Source organism: Amphibalanus amphitrite, unplaced genomic scaffold, assembly GCF_019059575.1.
Source record: "Amphibalanus amphitrite isolate SeventyFive unplaced genomic scaffold, NRLGWU_Aamphi_draft 000015F_arrow, whole genome shotgun sequence".
Lineage (NCBI taxonomy): Eukaryota > Metazoa > Arthropoda > Thecostraca > Balanomorpha > Balanidae > Amphibalanus > Amphibalanus amphitrite.
The window spans coordinates 1,146,398-1,160,651 of record NW_024881511.1 but is presented as its reverse complement, the minus strand read 5'-3'; the positions used below and the strand labels follow the sequence as shown (position 1 = coordinate 1,160,651).

The following is a 14,254-nucleotide window of genomic DNA, read 5'->3' as shown; positions in this document are numbered from 1 at the left end:
TTTCACAGCGTCGCGCGTGTATTCGCTAGAGTTAGACCGAGTCGAGCACTGGCGGCTCGTATCCGTCGGCCTTCTCGACGGGCGCGCCGGCCTCGCCGACGTTGGACGAGGTGGTCTTGCTGTCGCCGTGCAGCTCCAGCAGCTTGCTCATGTCGAACCGGGGACGGCGGAGCACCTTCACCTGGGGGGTGCGGCGAGGGCGCGCGGTCAGCCGGATCACACAACCACGGAACACAAACAACACGCTGGTGAAACCTAGGAAGCACCAGACCGCTGGGAGTGGATCGTACATCGAAAACATGTTTTAACTTATAAGCGAGACAGAGGAGCCCTTCCAACCCTTTTCGACCTTACGCGATGGTGTTCACCTTCAACCAGTCATGACGATCAGATATTGACATTCATTGACTCAATAACAGGCTGACCAATGATTAGCAGCAAGGCTATATTCAGACGTAGGTCGACTGGCAGTGCATTTCCAGACAGACGCCTAGCCAGACCGGTACCTATAGACCATCAGCAATGCTTCAGTGACCGTACTCTGGGCATGGGAGGGAGAATCATGTAGATTGCAGGTCCATAATGACAAAGACTGTCGAGGTGCAGGAACTCCTACTTCGTGCGGTTTCCAACGGGGTTATTTACGCGAGACACAGCTATCCGGTTAGGAAAAAATCGCCCTAAGCGTAATCGAGCTCGGCACGGTCCAGCTCATTCAGCCAATCGCCGGTCACTTACCTTGCGCAGGTAGACATCGTGGAGGGGGTAGATCTTGCTGCAGGCCTTCTCAATGTCCTTGGCAATGGTGTCGGGGATCAGCTTGTTGACGACCTCCTTCAGGTCGACCGAGCCCACCTCCTTGTTGATGGTATCCACCATGGTGCGGCGGATGTTACGGATCTGAGAGTGCTGCGCGTAGGCCGTCTTCTTCTCGGAGTTGGGGTTCTTCTTGGTGAAGCCGATGCAGAACACCCGCAGCAGGTAGCCGTCGGTGGTCTTAACGTCCACGTTGGCCTCGATCAGGGTCTGCGCACGAGCCACAAATGAGGTTAGACGGTACGGCACATAGCAGTAGCGCAATCAGTGGAACGATGAGACGAACACGCAGTGATCAGTGACTTCCATTGAAGACTGTTTTCGTATACCTTTTATGAAACAGACAACAGATAACCTCATTCATGAGCTAGAGCATTATGTATGATTTTAATGGGCTTGTCACGAAATGCATCGAGAGTACATGAACCTCCAGGCTCCACGAATCAAACAATTAAAACAGTTACATTAAAGGCGTACCGGTTTCGTCTATTAGACTTCTTCAGCGCCGTTGTATGAAACAAGGAACAAGAAAACGAGCACATCAATCGTTTGAAATAAATAGCACGTATTTCTGAGAACAAGGTCAGAGTTATATAATACTGAACGAGGCCGGTGTAAATAAATTTTCAAGACCGAGGTCCTTACTGGATTTTTGAACGAGGCCGAAGGCCGAGTTCAAAAATCAGTAAGGACTGAGGTCTTGAAAATTTATCACCGGCCGAGTTTGGTATGTATTTTACTGTATGCCAACGAAAAATTTATTTTCTGGACTGAAGCTCTTAGCCGACTTAGGAACGAGACCATCCCAAAATGTTGGCTTAAGTGCATTCTGGTAATACATTTTTGACCGTGGTCAATTTGCTTACACCAGTTATTACCACACCCCTCTGGCTAATGTATTTGAATAGGCCAGGCATACAGTAAAGTCGGGTACCTCCTAAATAAAACGAAATTTATTTAGGAGGTATTTATTTATAGGAGGTAAATTTATTTAGGAGGTACCCGACTACTCTGACCTTGTTCTCAGAAATACGTGCTATTTATTTCAAACGATTGATGTGCTCGTTTTCTTGTTCCTTGTTTCATACAACGGCGCTGAAGAAGTCTAATAGACGAAACCGGTACGCCTTTAATGTAACTGTTTTAATTGTTTGATTCGTGGAGCCTGGAGGTTCATGTACTCTCGATGCAATACTTGTCCATTTATTACTACAATTGTCACGAAATGTAGGTTTCTTCAAGTCGAACCAGGCACAAAGCCAGACCCGCATCCGAAAAGACCATTTGATGTTGCGCACATTGTAGGTCTGACGAACCACGACCGGTCCGACACACGGATAGAATGCGCCGATATTTCGCCCTTCTAAAATAAAACATCAACGAGAAAAGCAAAAACTTCGGAGCCGTGAACGAAAACTGCCACTTTTAAACAATAACACTGTGCACGATACGACGATGAATGCCGCAAATGACGAGAAAGCATGCAGCTTGTAACCAAATATCAGGCAACAGTACGAACAACAGTTTTTTCATACCTGCCACTTCTTGACCATGGACCTGAGCTTGTCAGTGGTGATGTCCATGCCGTGGAAGTTGGTCAGGCAGTTCTTGCCCTGGACCTCCTCACAGATGAGCTTGAACTTCCGGAAGGACCTCTCGGCATCCTGATCCTGCTGCAGGTCAGCCAGAGACACCTCGTACACGCGGCCCTTCAGACCGTCCGACGCGATCCCTGCCGGACGAAACGGCGGCACACCGTCAGCACAGACGAAAACTCGTCGTACATGGTCACAGATGGTCAGACACACCGTCCCACGTCCGCACAAACGAAAACTCAAATCGCACACTGGCAAAAATGATCAAACTATGTGAGTCAAGCAAGTCAGAACATTACAGAGTACAACAGCAAAATGGCAGAAAATAAGAAAAGCTGATGCAACTGCAAGGCATATTCAAATTGTGTAAAATCGTTAGTAGATGAAGCCATGATAATGATATAACAATGTAAGTCCATTCAAGTCCGGGCTGGTGACAGTACCAGCTCAGCATCCGAAAAGACCATTCGATGTTGCGCATATTGTAGGTCTGAAGAACCACACATTGTTCAACAGACGGATAGAATGCGCTAAATAATTGATGACTTGCAGCAGATTTTGTATTGCTTCCTTTCGATCTCTCAAATGCCTACCGAAAAGCTCCAAATTACATGAAGCCAACCAGTGTTTAAAATGCTAAAAACATAGTATTACAATTTATTTTGCTGATTAACGACAGCAACCACCAAGCTATTTCAAAACAAATATTTGCAATGCAGAGGCAAATGACTGCAAAAGTGCAATACACATTTTAGTTGCAAATTTTGACAGGTTTTACGTGATATTTGGTTTATTACTTTTGAATCAATCAATTCAGTAACAGCCAAGCTCAGAAATGCTTGTTGAATATAACAATGACATTAACCTCAGAATGAAAAATGCTGCATGTTAGGAGAGTTAACCCTCGCCCGCACATGGGGGGGGGTGGTTGCCACCCCCCCAGGTAGTCTTTCTGCTCTGCACTCAACATTTTTAGAGCTAGAAGGCTGATTTTTCGTATAGCTGCTTCTCTATCCTTTCTTGATGTCCACTGAAAATTTCAAGTTTCTGTGACCTTTGGTTTTGGAGATATGACCTTGTTTTTCAGGTCATGTCATGACCCAAATGGCCAATTCTCGACATCTTGCGTTGGCTATGGGCCTTGTGAGCTTTTGACACCTTGATTTCGGCCTTTTTTACCATTCTTACCTCCCACCCATCATGGAACATGTTGTTCGACGATGTACAGATGTCAAGGTCAAGGTCAAGGTCAACCTAGGTCATCTAAGATAATTGCATTTTAGGCAAGCGGAATTTACTTTTTGTGAAGTTTTTTGACTGCATTTTTGGTAAAAGCTTCTCAGATCATGATTTCATGTAATATGGACACATAAACAATCGGTGCACACATCAGTATACACACAGACACACACAGACATACAAACACATATAATTGACCTTGACCTAACTTGACCTGAAATGACCTCAGCAGCAAAAACCTGGTCGGATAGTGTGAGAAAGAGGTTCTAGCTGGCTTGGCACCAGAAAACAGCATCGTTATCGGTATATGATAAGCAGCGCACTTGATATCCAACGGTGACCCAAAACAGCAACATTTTTTAGTTTGACCTGACCTGGAAGGTCAATGACTGACCTGAGAAGGTAAAACTGGGTATCATTGGATTCGTCTCTTCCCAAAGAATCTTTTTGGTCTTTACCGCTAAGCTCTATCTCCAACAGGAACGAAATGGCGCGGGGGGGGGTGGCAACCACCCCCCCCCCCCATGTGCGTTCTAGGATGGGAAAATGGCATGTGCGGGCGAGGGTTAAGATACCCATGCTCAGAAAAGTCAACACTCCACACAACACAAGTCCCACTTGCAGACATCCCCTGGCGCAGCTGCTCCCACCAATCCCGGACCACCATGTGAGGAGTCCCTGCATCAAGCACTAAACCCACTGAAACCTAGGATATCACAATCAGCAGTCCAGCACACCTGGGCAAATACTTATTCCTGTACTGACTACTGAGCCTTAAAAAATGGCATTGAACTAAGAACAGGATGCATATTTAAAAAACAATGCTTGATTTGGTCATTTATCAAAGTAGCCTACCAGGATGCATATTTTTTTAAAAAAAAAAAACAATGCTTGATTTGGTCATTTATCAAAGTAGCCTACACCTTGCTTTGGTTGAAAAACTGCATCAATAAAATGTGTCCCAAGATTTATCCATAGAACTTAAGTCAAACATCATCTCCATAATTGTTATTGAGCTGGTACCATTTAAAATCCTTGTAGAAATGTTGACCAAAAGTCAATCCAATTTGAATCTAGGATTTAATTATTACATTTAGGGTTTTTTCAGTTTGACTTCTTCACCTGACGATGGAGAATGGCTGTTGATAATAGATTAACCAGATGCACGAGAGATGATGTTTTTCGTACTCCAGCGTAGATGGGTAGGTGTTATGGAGTACGAAAAACATCATCTCACGCTCTCAGTCCCAGCGGATAAAAACAACACCTAAGAATAACCAGATGCACACATGCCATCAAGCAAAGAAAATCACCTGCCCACCCATTTCAACCTTTTGAGCTCCCAGGAACTTTAAAAAAGCATAACTTATGGCATATAATAAGATGACACGACAGACCTTAAACTAAAGGGACACTCCCACCTTCACAAAAAGTAATGAATTGGCATAACAGTGGTATTGCATGGTTCAGATTGAGCAGAAATGAATATCTAGGTACCAAATTTCATTGAAAACTGTTTACCTATCTGTTTTGAGATAGTAACCAATTACTTTTGTTTATATTTCAGAGCCTTCACTGTTCCTATGACGCCATTTGGAATAAATAATTTGGTATTCTTTAAGTGAGTCATATGTAGCGTGCAAACAGAATATACCACCACTACTGCTGCCTCACAAAGATATCAAGGCCTGGCCACACTATGTGTTTGCTGCGTGCATTTTTTGCAAGTTTGTGTTTGTGTAATATTGTTCTAGAAAAGTGATAAATAATATTATATACAAAAGTTATTGTGATAGCCCTAACTGGTAACTGCGAGCCGAGGACCCCAATTTGGCTATCTCAACTCAAAGCTTATCTTTAGGTGGGATGGTCACTTTAAGAATCACTTATCAATATTGACAAAATGTGCAAAATGTGATACACATTAGAACCAAACACTTTGAAGGTAAGGTAAGGTAAGGAATTACTACACCCGCACAGCAGTTCACCTAATTGCAATTTTGAGGCCTGCAACCTCAAAACTTGAACACCAGTTGATCTGCACTGCACCAAACACTGAGAGCCCCCACACCGGCAACAAGATCTGTCACAGACTCACAATTTTAACGCCATGCAACACGTGCCATTACACAACAAGCACTCTGCGGATGCAGACATCCTTCACGATCAAATAATTGCTTACTTGTGCCCTGGGTCCTGTTGACGAGGGTTTTCCCCATCTGACGGACCTTGAAGTTGGAAGGCGCGACGATGTCATACCAATCCTTGCGGGTGAAGGGGTCGACCCTGTAAACCAAAACAATTAGTACCTACTTAAAAACTGGTGATGGTGACAGACGCTTCCAACCTTCACACACTGGCTCCTAATGAATGAAAAGTCGTAAAACTTTTCCATGAGTTACTGAATCTTGTGCAAACAAATAATTTCAATACTTACACCTTCTTCTTCCCGCCCTTCTTGCCAGATTTTCCCTGGTTTTTGCTTTTGCCGACCGCCATGATCGCCTCACTTGGAAAAGGAAGTTCGTGACCGAATAATGCACAAGGCCATTTTCAGAAATATATTTTTATCTGAAATAATAGTTCCAATTTCAAACTCGACCAAAACTGTGTTTTTCAGAAGAAATTTTCAAACTGAAATTTCTAGAAAGCAATTCAAAGAAACCCCAAAAGTATAGAATCATAAAGAATATATGGATTTAGAACGACATCTACAAAAGTTACTCGCTAGAGTGCTGACATCTGCTGTAAGTTCAGTAAAGTCTCGCTTGAAAATATAGGTGTGCACTGAGGGGAGGGCGCCACCGTCCGTGCGAACATTTGCGACAAGCTCACGTATCTTCTTTCGTTCTACCAAGTTACCAACCTTTGCCATGGGCTCCGCCACCGGGGGGGGGGGACTTGTTCCCCTCAATATTTCGCATTTGTAACATTCATTACGCTTCCATGACACGTCTAAATCAATTTAGCGAAATTTCACGCGCGTTTTTCTCGGAAACGCAAAAAATGAGCGTAAATATGGTTTTAGCTGTCACCTAATCCTATATTTACATTTTTAAATTATGTCTAAATGCTATGATGGAGCAAATCCATTTGTCAAAATCGGCTTAGCCTGTGCCGTGGAAACGTAGCCATTATGCCTATCATGGGTACTGCATGAAAAGAATAGACTTCGAACGGGATTCGTCCCCCCCCCCCACCCAACCATCGAGTCGTGACAGAGCCCTTGACCTTTGCTGACGTAGGTTATATGTATGTGCAATATGCATACCTGCACTCGCCATTCGAACATTTGTGATTCGTACTTTTGTTCGCTAACTTGTCACCGTCCCAGCCGCGGCTGGAGGCGTAGGTATGTACCAGAAGTTTAGGAGTCACTGCAAGCACTGCCGATGCTTGACGCGTGACCGCAGCCGGTGGGGCGAGAGAGAGGTCGAGGAGGTATGGGAATCGAGGAGACGGTCACTGTCCGGTAACTTGTGTTGGCTTGGCAATAAACAGAAACATGTAGTCAAGTCAACGCCATCTGACTCGCACAAGGAGATATGTTATCGGAGATTGTTTCCATTACAAAACTGAAAATTCGACCTGTTTTCGGCACGGCGCGACTACCCCACCCCAGGTCTTTGGACTTGGTATAGCCCGGGAACTCGTGCACGGGCACGGGGACGATACCAGCTGCACCCGTTTGGCGTTTACGGAAGGATCCGTGGTAGTAGGTGCACTCGCGAACGGATTCCAATAAACAAAAATAAACATTGACTTGGTTATCGATAGGAAAAAAATGTTTTCGCTGTTATACCGCATGAATTATGCTGTGCATTTATCACGTGACGAAGCTCATGTGTTCCAAGCGCAAAAGCCTTAAGTCGACTTGACGCAGCTGAGCAGAAGAGCTCGAGTGTCTCACGCGCAATCATTCCGTGCGTCCCTGCCTTGTCACGGTCACTCTCACCGAGCTCGAGACGTCGAGCGCTCTCTGGACCGTGCGCGTGAGAACGTGCGCTCCTTTCTCGATTGCACTCCGCTTCTTCAAAAGTTGCAACGACGGATGATACAAACAGATGTTTCACAATTGCGCCCATTAGTCTAGATGAGCCCAGTTACTGAGATGTTTAACATGCACGGAGAATTTTCCCGGCCAAGGGCGCCCATCAGAGGCGTTTTGGTTGCATCTTTAATGGTCGTCGACACGCAATCGATTATCCCATGGGTAATGCTTACGTTTATTGCGACTTATTGCGACTTATTTATTATACTTATTGCGAATGTTCAGGAACTAACGGAACATACTATTTTCGTGGAAAAATGTATTGATTTCTGAATTAAGTCTTCCGGCACCAAAGTTACAGGAGTAAATCTGTCTGGTTTTATGAGAGAATGGCGAATGCTATCAGTCATCAAGAGCCAATACCTACCCCGGCCCGCCGTTGAAAAGAATCGGTGCTGCACCAGTGCCGTTGAGATGGAGCTCTATCGGCTCAGTGCTGCTGAAAAGAACCAATACCTGAGGTCACCCACCGGGACCAAATCGAACCTGACGGATGGCCGGACCTCGAGCTCTGTTTGCTCTGTTTGCTCGCTTATCTGCAGGCACACGAGAGCTCCGTTTGGCGAGTCGCGCGGACAGTGACGCGTCGAATCCGTCACCGTTTACGACACGGCCTTGCAGCTGGCTATGGACCGGAGACGGGAGCGATGGAGGCGGACCGAACGACCCGCTCGCTTTATTCAGACAAACGGTCACGATTGTGATATAGCTGCGTCCATCCCTGACCGACCTTTTCAGCCATGGAATACACCGGGGAGGGGGCGGTTCTGGACGGGCCAGTCGGCTTAGCGGACCGGTCTAGGTCGGGTCAGCCGGCGGAGCTGGCACCGTGGCGCCTCCACCGTCCGTTCCAGTGAGGGGAAGAACGTCACCGACGCACTGCCGACTCCGGAGACGCGGGGAAAAGTGCTGCCCGGGGATGACACAGCTGTAACGCCGGCCCAGATTTAGCCACTCGTGCCGTGGGGGACGGTCACTTTTGGACAGGTCGGACACTAAATCACCCTCCCGACCCGGCCCAGAGCGCTTTGAAATGTAAATTAGATCTTGACACAGTTGACGGTATGCGAACTGTTTGTAAGCTGTACTTTCGCAATATCTGACTGACCAATATGACCAATGATAACCGATAAGATTGAAGACTGAGGAGAGAGGTTGCAACTGAAATCGTGTGTACCGCAACAGCGCGGCAACTGAAATATTTGCATTGCGTGCGGCGCCTGTCCACAATTCATCATTTTAGTTTCCACTTTTGCAGAAAGTTTCGTCACGGGTATGCTGATTAGATGCCTGCATGTTACGATAAAAAAAAACATGAATCGAATTTATTATTCATCAAATGAAGAAGCTTTTGTTGCTGGGGCATTGGGTACCTACTTATTCTCATGTTCTTGCTTTGTATACGACCGATGATTATTGGGATACTTATAACACATACCTTTTGACCTACATACACCCGATACCGTCATTCGCTTTCTCGCACCTTCCCTATTTTATTTTTCCTTTTCTTTCTTTTCTTTGCTAGAGAACGGCAGAGGGAACAGTTGGTGGTGCGCCCTGGGCTGTCACAGCAACTCATCATCAGAACAGATAATTCAATCAATCCCTGAACAATGATCGTGCGTGTGTGATAAGCTTTTTAATAGCTCTGGGTACATAGGACTTACCAAATACCAAACCATTCTGTGCACATCCCATTTTCGTTCTGAAGTTCATAATAGAGGAACGGTAAGTAGCGTTTTGGGGACATATTGCCGCTGTCAATGTCGATACGAATCTAGAGACCAATCAGCCTGTCCGACAGTATTGAAACGTACGTGTATGTAAACTTCCCGGTGACGCGTCATTTCAAGCCAGTGGGAAATTGACGTTTGATAACACTGTGACGTCACCACTCACCAGGTGATGTTACGGACCGGCAGACACCCATCCACAGTCCACTGAACACGGTAGGTCGGCAGGCAGGTGGTCGAAGCACTTAGTACCTACCGGGCCCGTCTACCCCCGGCAATGATACGCAGCTCTAGCGGCACGGCCACGGCCCGTCCCGCCCGCCGCACTCACCGCGTGGCTGAAGGGCTATTTCTCTAAATGAGTTGTTGGAATTCAGGGAATCTGATGAAGTATTTGTTAAATTGGATTTACTCTATCTGAGCCGTCTATGTACTTGATGTAACTTTCTAGCTTGCTATCCTAAGCATATGCCTAAGCTTCTGTGCTTTCGTGTGTAGCCATAAGAATGGAGACGTAAGAGACAACTGTCAATGAAGTCTGTCGAAGAATTGTCTCTTTCAGGCGAGGAACGCATTGGTGCATGAGGTAACGCCATGTGACTCCAATCTCGGAATAAGTATCAGCGGCATGGAAGATCTCGAGCAGGTATTGAATTAAACTGCGCCAGAGTTTGAAATACGAGGCATTACGAGGCAAATTTAAATCGCCAATTTTCATTGAAGTGCAAAATTTATAGCGCAGTAAAATTCATTTGCTTATTTCTTAGGAATTAAAAAATGTCCAAAAAATGTCCCGGTTGACTTATTCATTCCGACTGTTTAATATTCATTCCGAAACAATAAGTTTGTCTACTTAATTCTAACAGAAGTGAAACGGTTCACGATGCCAACGCCACCCGTTTCTGTTAGTCCTGAAGATGAAACAAATAAGTTTCTGAAGGAAAATCGGGTAGCAGTGTTCAGCAAATCATACTGTCCGTTTTGTGAGCAAGTAAAGGATCTGTTACGCACCCACAGGATCCCATACTCAGCCCTGGAATTGGATCTGATCGATAATGGACCTGCCGTCCAGACCATCCTCTTCGAGAGAACTGGTCAGAAGTCGGTACCCAACGTGTTTATCAACGGCAGACACTTGGGAGGCTGCGACAAGACGGTCGAAGCGCACGCTGACGGCACCCTGCAGGCGATGTTGAACGCGGGATCCGGGGACGCACAATACGACTATGACCTGGCAGTGATCGGCGGCGGCTCTGGAGGGCTGGCCTGCAGCAAGGAGGCGGCGCGACTCGGTGCTAGGGTCGTCATCTGTGACTTCGTCAAGCCGTCACCCAAAGGGACCACTTGGGGCCTGGGGGGAACGTGCGTCAACGTGGGCTGCATCCCCAAGAAGTTGATGCACCAGACTAGTCTGCTTGGAGAGGCCTGCAGTGACGCGTCCAAGTTCGGCTGGTCGGTGACGGAGTCTCCTCAACATTCCTGGGAGAAGATGGTGAAGGGAATCCAGGGACACATCTCGTCCCTCAACTGGGGGTACCGCGTGCAGTTGCGAGAGAGACATGTCACCTACATGAACGCTTACGCTGAGTTTGTGGACGCGCACACACTCCGCACTGTGGACAAGAAGGGTCGCGAACGTCTCATCTCTGCTAGAAACGTCGTCCTGGCCATGGGGGGCCGACCGAGGATACCCGACATCCCGGGCGCCGAGCTCGGTATCAGCAGTGACGACCTCTTCTCACTGCCGCGCAGCCCCGGCCGCACGCTGGTGGTCGGCGCCAGCTACATTGCGCTCGAGTGCGCCGGCTTCCTCCGCGGCCTCGGCCTGCCGGTCACGGTGATGGTGCGCTCCATCCTCCTTCGCGGCTTCGACCAGCAGATGGCCGAGCTGGTCGGCGAGCACCTGGCGCAACGCGGCGTGCGCTTCCTGCGCCCATGCGTGCCCACGCGCCTCGAGCGCGTCGAGCCCGACGAAGAGGAAGAAGCCGACGCCGCCGAGACCCGTCCGTCGATCCGCGTGACGGCGCAGATGGAGGACGGGACGACCCTGGTGGCCGAATACGACACGGTGCTGTTCGCCACTGGTCGCCGCGCCTGCACCGCCGGGATAGGTCTGGAGAAGATCGGCGTCCGACTCTCGCCCAAAGACGGCAAGGTGATGTGTAACGAGGCCGAGCAGACGTCCGTGGAGCACGTGTATGCTGTGGGCGACATCCTGAGCGGCCACCCCGAGCTGACCCCTGTGGCCATCCAGGCGGGCCGACAGCTGGCCAGGGTAAGACGGCGTAAATTCGTGCTAACGAATCGGCCAATATCCTGCACTCACCCTGTCAATACGTCATTCATTTCTATAACGCTACCATCATATAAAAACATTTTTTATTCTCTCATCATGTTATCTAGCCCCTTTGTACTTAGAAAATAAAGATAATTATATCCATAAATTGATAATGTAGTCGCCGTCATCGTTTGTGCATTGCTTTCCTCGTGTGTGAGTCGACACAATGTGTCGTGTCCCCAGCGCCTGGTGACGGGCGCCACGGCTCTGACCGACTACCAGTACATCCCCACCACGGTCTTCACGCCCGCCGAGTACGGCTGCGTCGGCCTCTCCGAGGAGGCGGCCGTCGAGCGCTACGGCGAGCACGACATCGAGGTGTTCCACCAGTACTTCACGCCGCTCGAGCTGACCGTGCCGCAGCGGGACGAGAACGCCTCCTACGGGAAGCTGATCTGCGTCAAGAGCCAGCGTCAGCGCGTGGTGGGCTTCCACCTGGTGGCTCCGCACGCCGGCGAGGTGACCCAGGGGTTCGCCGTGGCCCTGCGCCTGGGTGCCACTAAGGCAGACCTGGACGCCTCGGTCGGCATACATCCGACCGTGGCCGAGCAGTTCACATTCATGTTCATCACCAAGGCGTCCGGTGCCAACAGCAAGTCGACCGGCTGCTGAGGTTAGAGAGACCGGTGCGGCGGCCCGCTGTTGAGGATGGCGTGGTCGCAGCACCGGGGTAGGAGACGGTGACGGTCGAGCTGCGCGCGTCACGAAAAGTGACGCCGAGTGACGGGGCGGTCACAAACCTGTAACGGAGGACCGCTCCTGATGAGCGCGGCTCGATCGTCACAAAGGAGTGGAGAGGGAAACAGAAGCTGTCGGGGACTGGTCTGATCTTCCAACTAGCTGACCGATCTGATCTAGAGCTCGATAATGTGTGGATTGCCGTTCTGTGGCTTGTGCGAGAAAGCGATCTTCGTTTTCGTTTTACGTTATCTCCGATTGTCTACCATCTGTTTCTTGTAATTTCTCTATGATGGTCGCATTGCGAATTCATTTATTGTCTTTTTATCATCTCTTTGGTTTATATTTTACATGTTATTCAGCCCTATTGTTTTCCATTATCGATATGTTGCGGGCCAAGTGCGAAGGCTAGTCCATTCGCGAATGGCCTAGTCCAAGTGCGATAACGCACTTGGACTAGGCCGTTTGCGAATGGACTAGTCCATGTGCGTTATTGCAGTTGGCCTAGGCCGTTTGCGAATGGACGGGCGTTTATGCTCCCAGTCCAAGTGCGAAGTCAGGCCAAGTGCGAAATATCCAGCAAAGTGACGTCAACTTGGCAAGTCAACTTGGCATGTGCAAAGTCCCGTGTGAAATGATGCGTGCAAAAGCGTGAAAGCGATGCGTGAAAAAACCGCACCGTCCCGGTACACCGCACCAGAGCAGAATGAATCGAGCGCCACAAACTCGACCAAGGTCAGGTCGGGTCATCAGCGGGGAGCCCGTAGCACGGTACTAATGGTCTCCGCACACCACGCGACTCTCCGCTGTTCGAAGGTCACGGGGATATTTGACCTCCCCAGATCCAGATCGGTGGCCGAAGCCTGGCCAGCGGCAACACGTTGCTATAATTTCCGCGTTGTGCAGGGTTCAGCGAAAAGTCGCATCCCGAATGGACCAGGTGTGTGGAGACCTTAACCCAGAGTTGCGCCAGCTCGCAGATCTGCTCCGGAGAACAAACTAAACATATAGACGCAGTGGCGTCGCCACGGATTTTCGACTAGGGGATCTGGTCGGACGGTCAGTCAAAGTAATCCCCACCAAATACTGAAAACTCGGATTTAGACAATTTTATTTTGAGAATGCACCAAAATCGTTTTTAAAATATTTTATTTTATTCTTGATCGATTTTCGTGGCCAAAAGTGTGTGTGGGGTGAGGGGGGGGCGTCGGATCGGCATATTTTCAAGAATGTGTGTGTGTGTGGGGGGGGGGGGTCCGGACCCCTCCGACCCCCCCCCCCCCGTCGGCGACGCCCCTGCATCGACCAGCGGTCCCCCATTCATTCGGAATCGTACCCCAATCCGAGGATCCATGCTTCCGGCGGCTAAGTGCAACGCCACAAACCCGTCCGTTCGCAAACGGCCTAGGCCATTCGCGAATGGCCGGCCATTCGCAAACGGACTAGTCCGTTTGCAAACGGACCGCCATTCGCAAACGGCCTAGTCCATTCGCGAATGGACTAGTCCGTTCGCAAACGGACTAGCCTTCGCACTTGGCCCGTAACAGATATAAAGCAGCATTGACGGGTACGGCCCTCCAGGTATTTAGTGGTTGGTTGCCAACATCACAATGCGAGCTGCATTGATGAATGCGTCTAATGGCTGTTGAAAACTATTGCCTAAGTGTGTGCACGAACCCTCTTCTCATTTCTATTGACTCATTTTACAGGAGTGTCTCTGTCATTCAGAGTTATTACACCAAAAGCACATAGGCTAACCAACCACTCTTTTGCTGGAGGGCCGTACCTACGCTTCACTCGTAAA

General features: G+C 48.7%; 2 protein-coding genes across 2 annotated transcripts; one reads left to right on the top strand and one right to left on the bottom strand.

The window, feature by feature from the left end:
• Window positions 1–6,479, bottom strand: LOC122385817 (40S ribosomal protein S3a-like). The gene is made up of 5 exons (XM_043374395.1): window positions 6,088–6,479; window positions 5,833–5,936; window positions 2,352–2,548; window positions 739–1,026; window positions 1–181 (listed from the first exon to the last, which is right to left on the bottom strand). The coding sequence occupies exons 1-5, from the start codon at window positions 6,147–6,149 to the stop codon at window positions 32–34; spliced, it is 801 nt and encodes a 266-aa protein (XP_043230330.1). The 5' UTR covers window positions 6,150–6,479; the 3' UTR covers window positions 1–31.
• A 3,616-nt stretch (window positions 6,480–10,095) lies between these two features.
• LOC122385814 (thioredoxin reductase 1, cytoplasmic-like) lies at window positions 10,096–12,780 on the top strand. Its single transcript, XM_043374380.1, has 2 exons — window positions 10,096–11,709; window positions 11,956–12,780. Exons 1-2 carry the CDS (start codon window positions 10,318–10,320, stop codon window positions 12,382–12,384), a joined length of 1,821 nt encoding a protein of 606 aa, XP_043230315.1. The 5' UTR covers window positions 10,096–10,317; the 3' UTR covers window positions 12,385–12,780.
• Window positions 12,781–14,254: the final 1,474 nt, after the last annotated feature.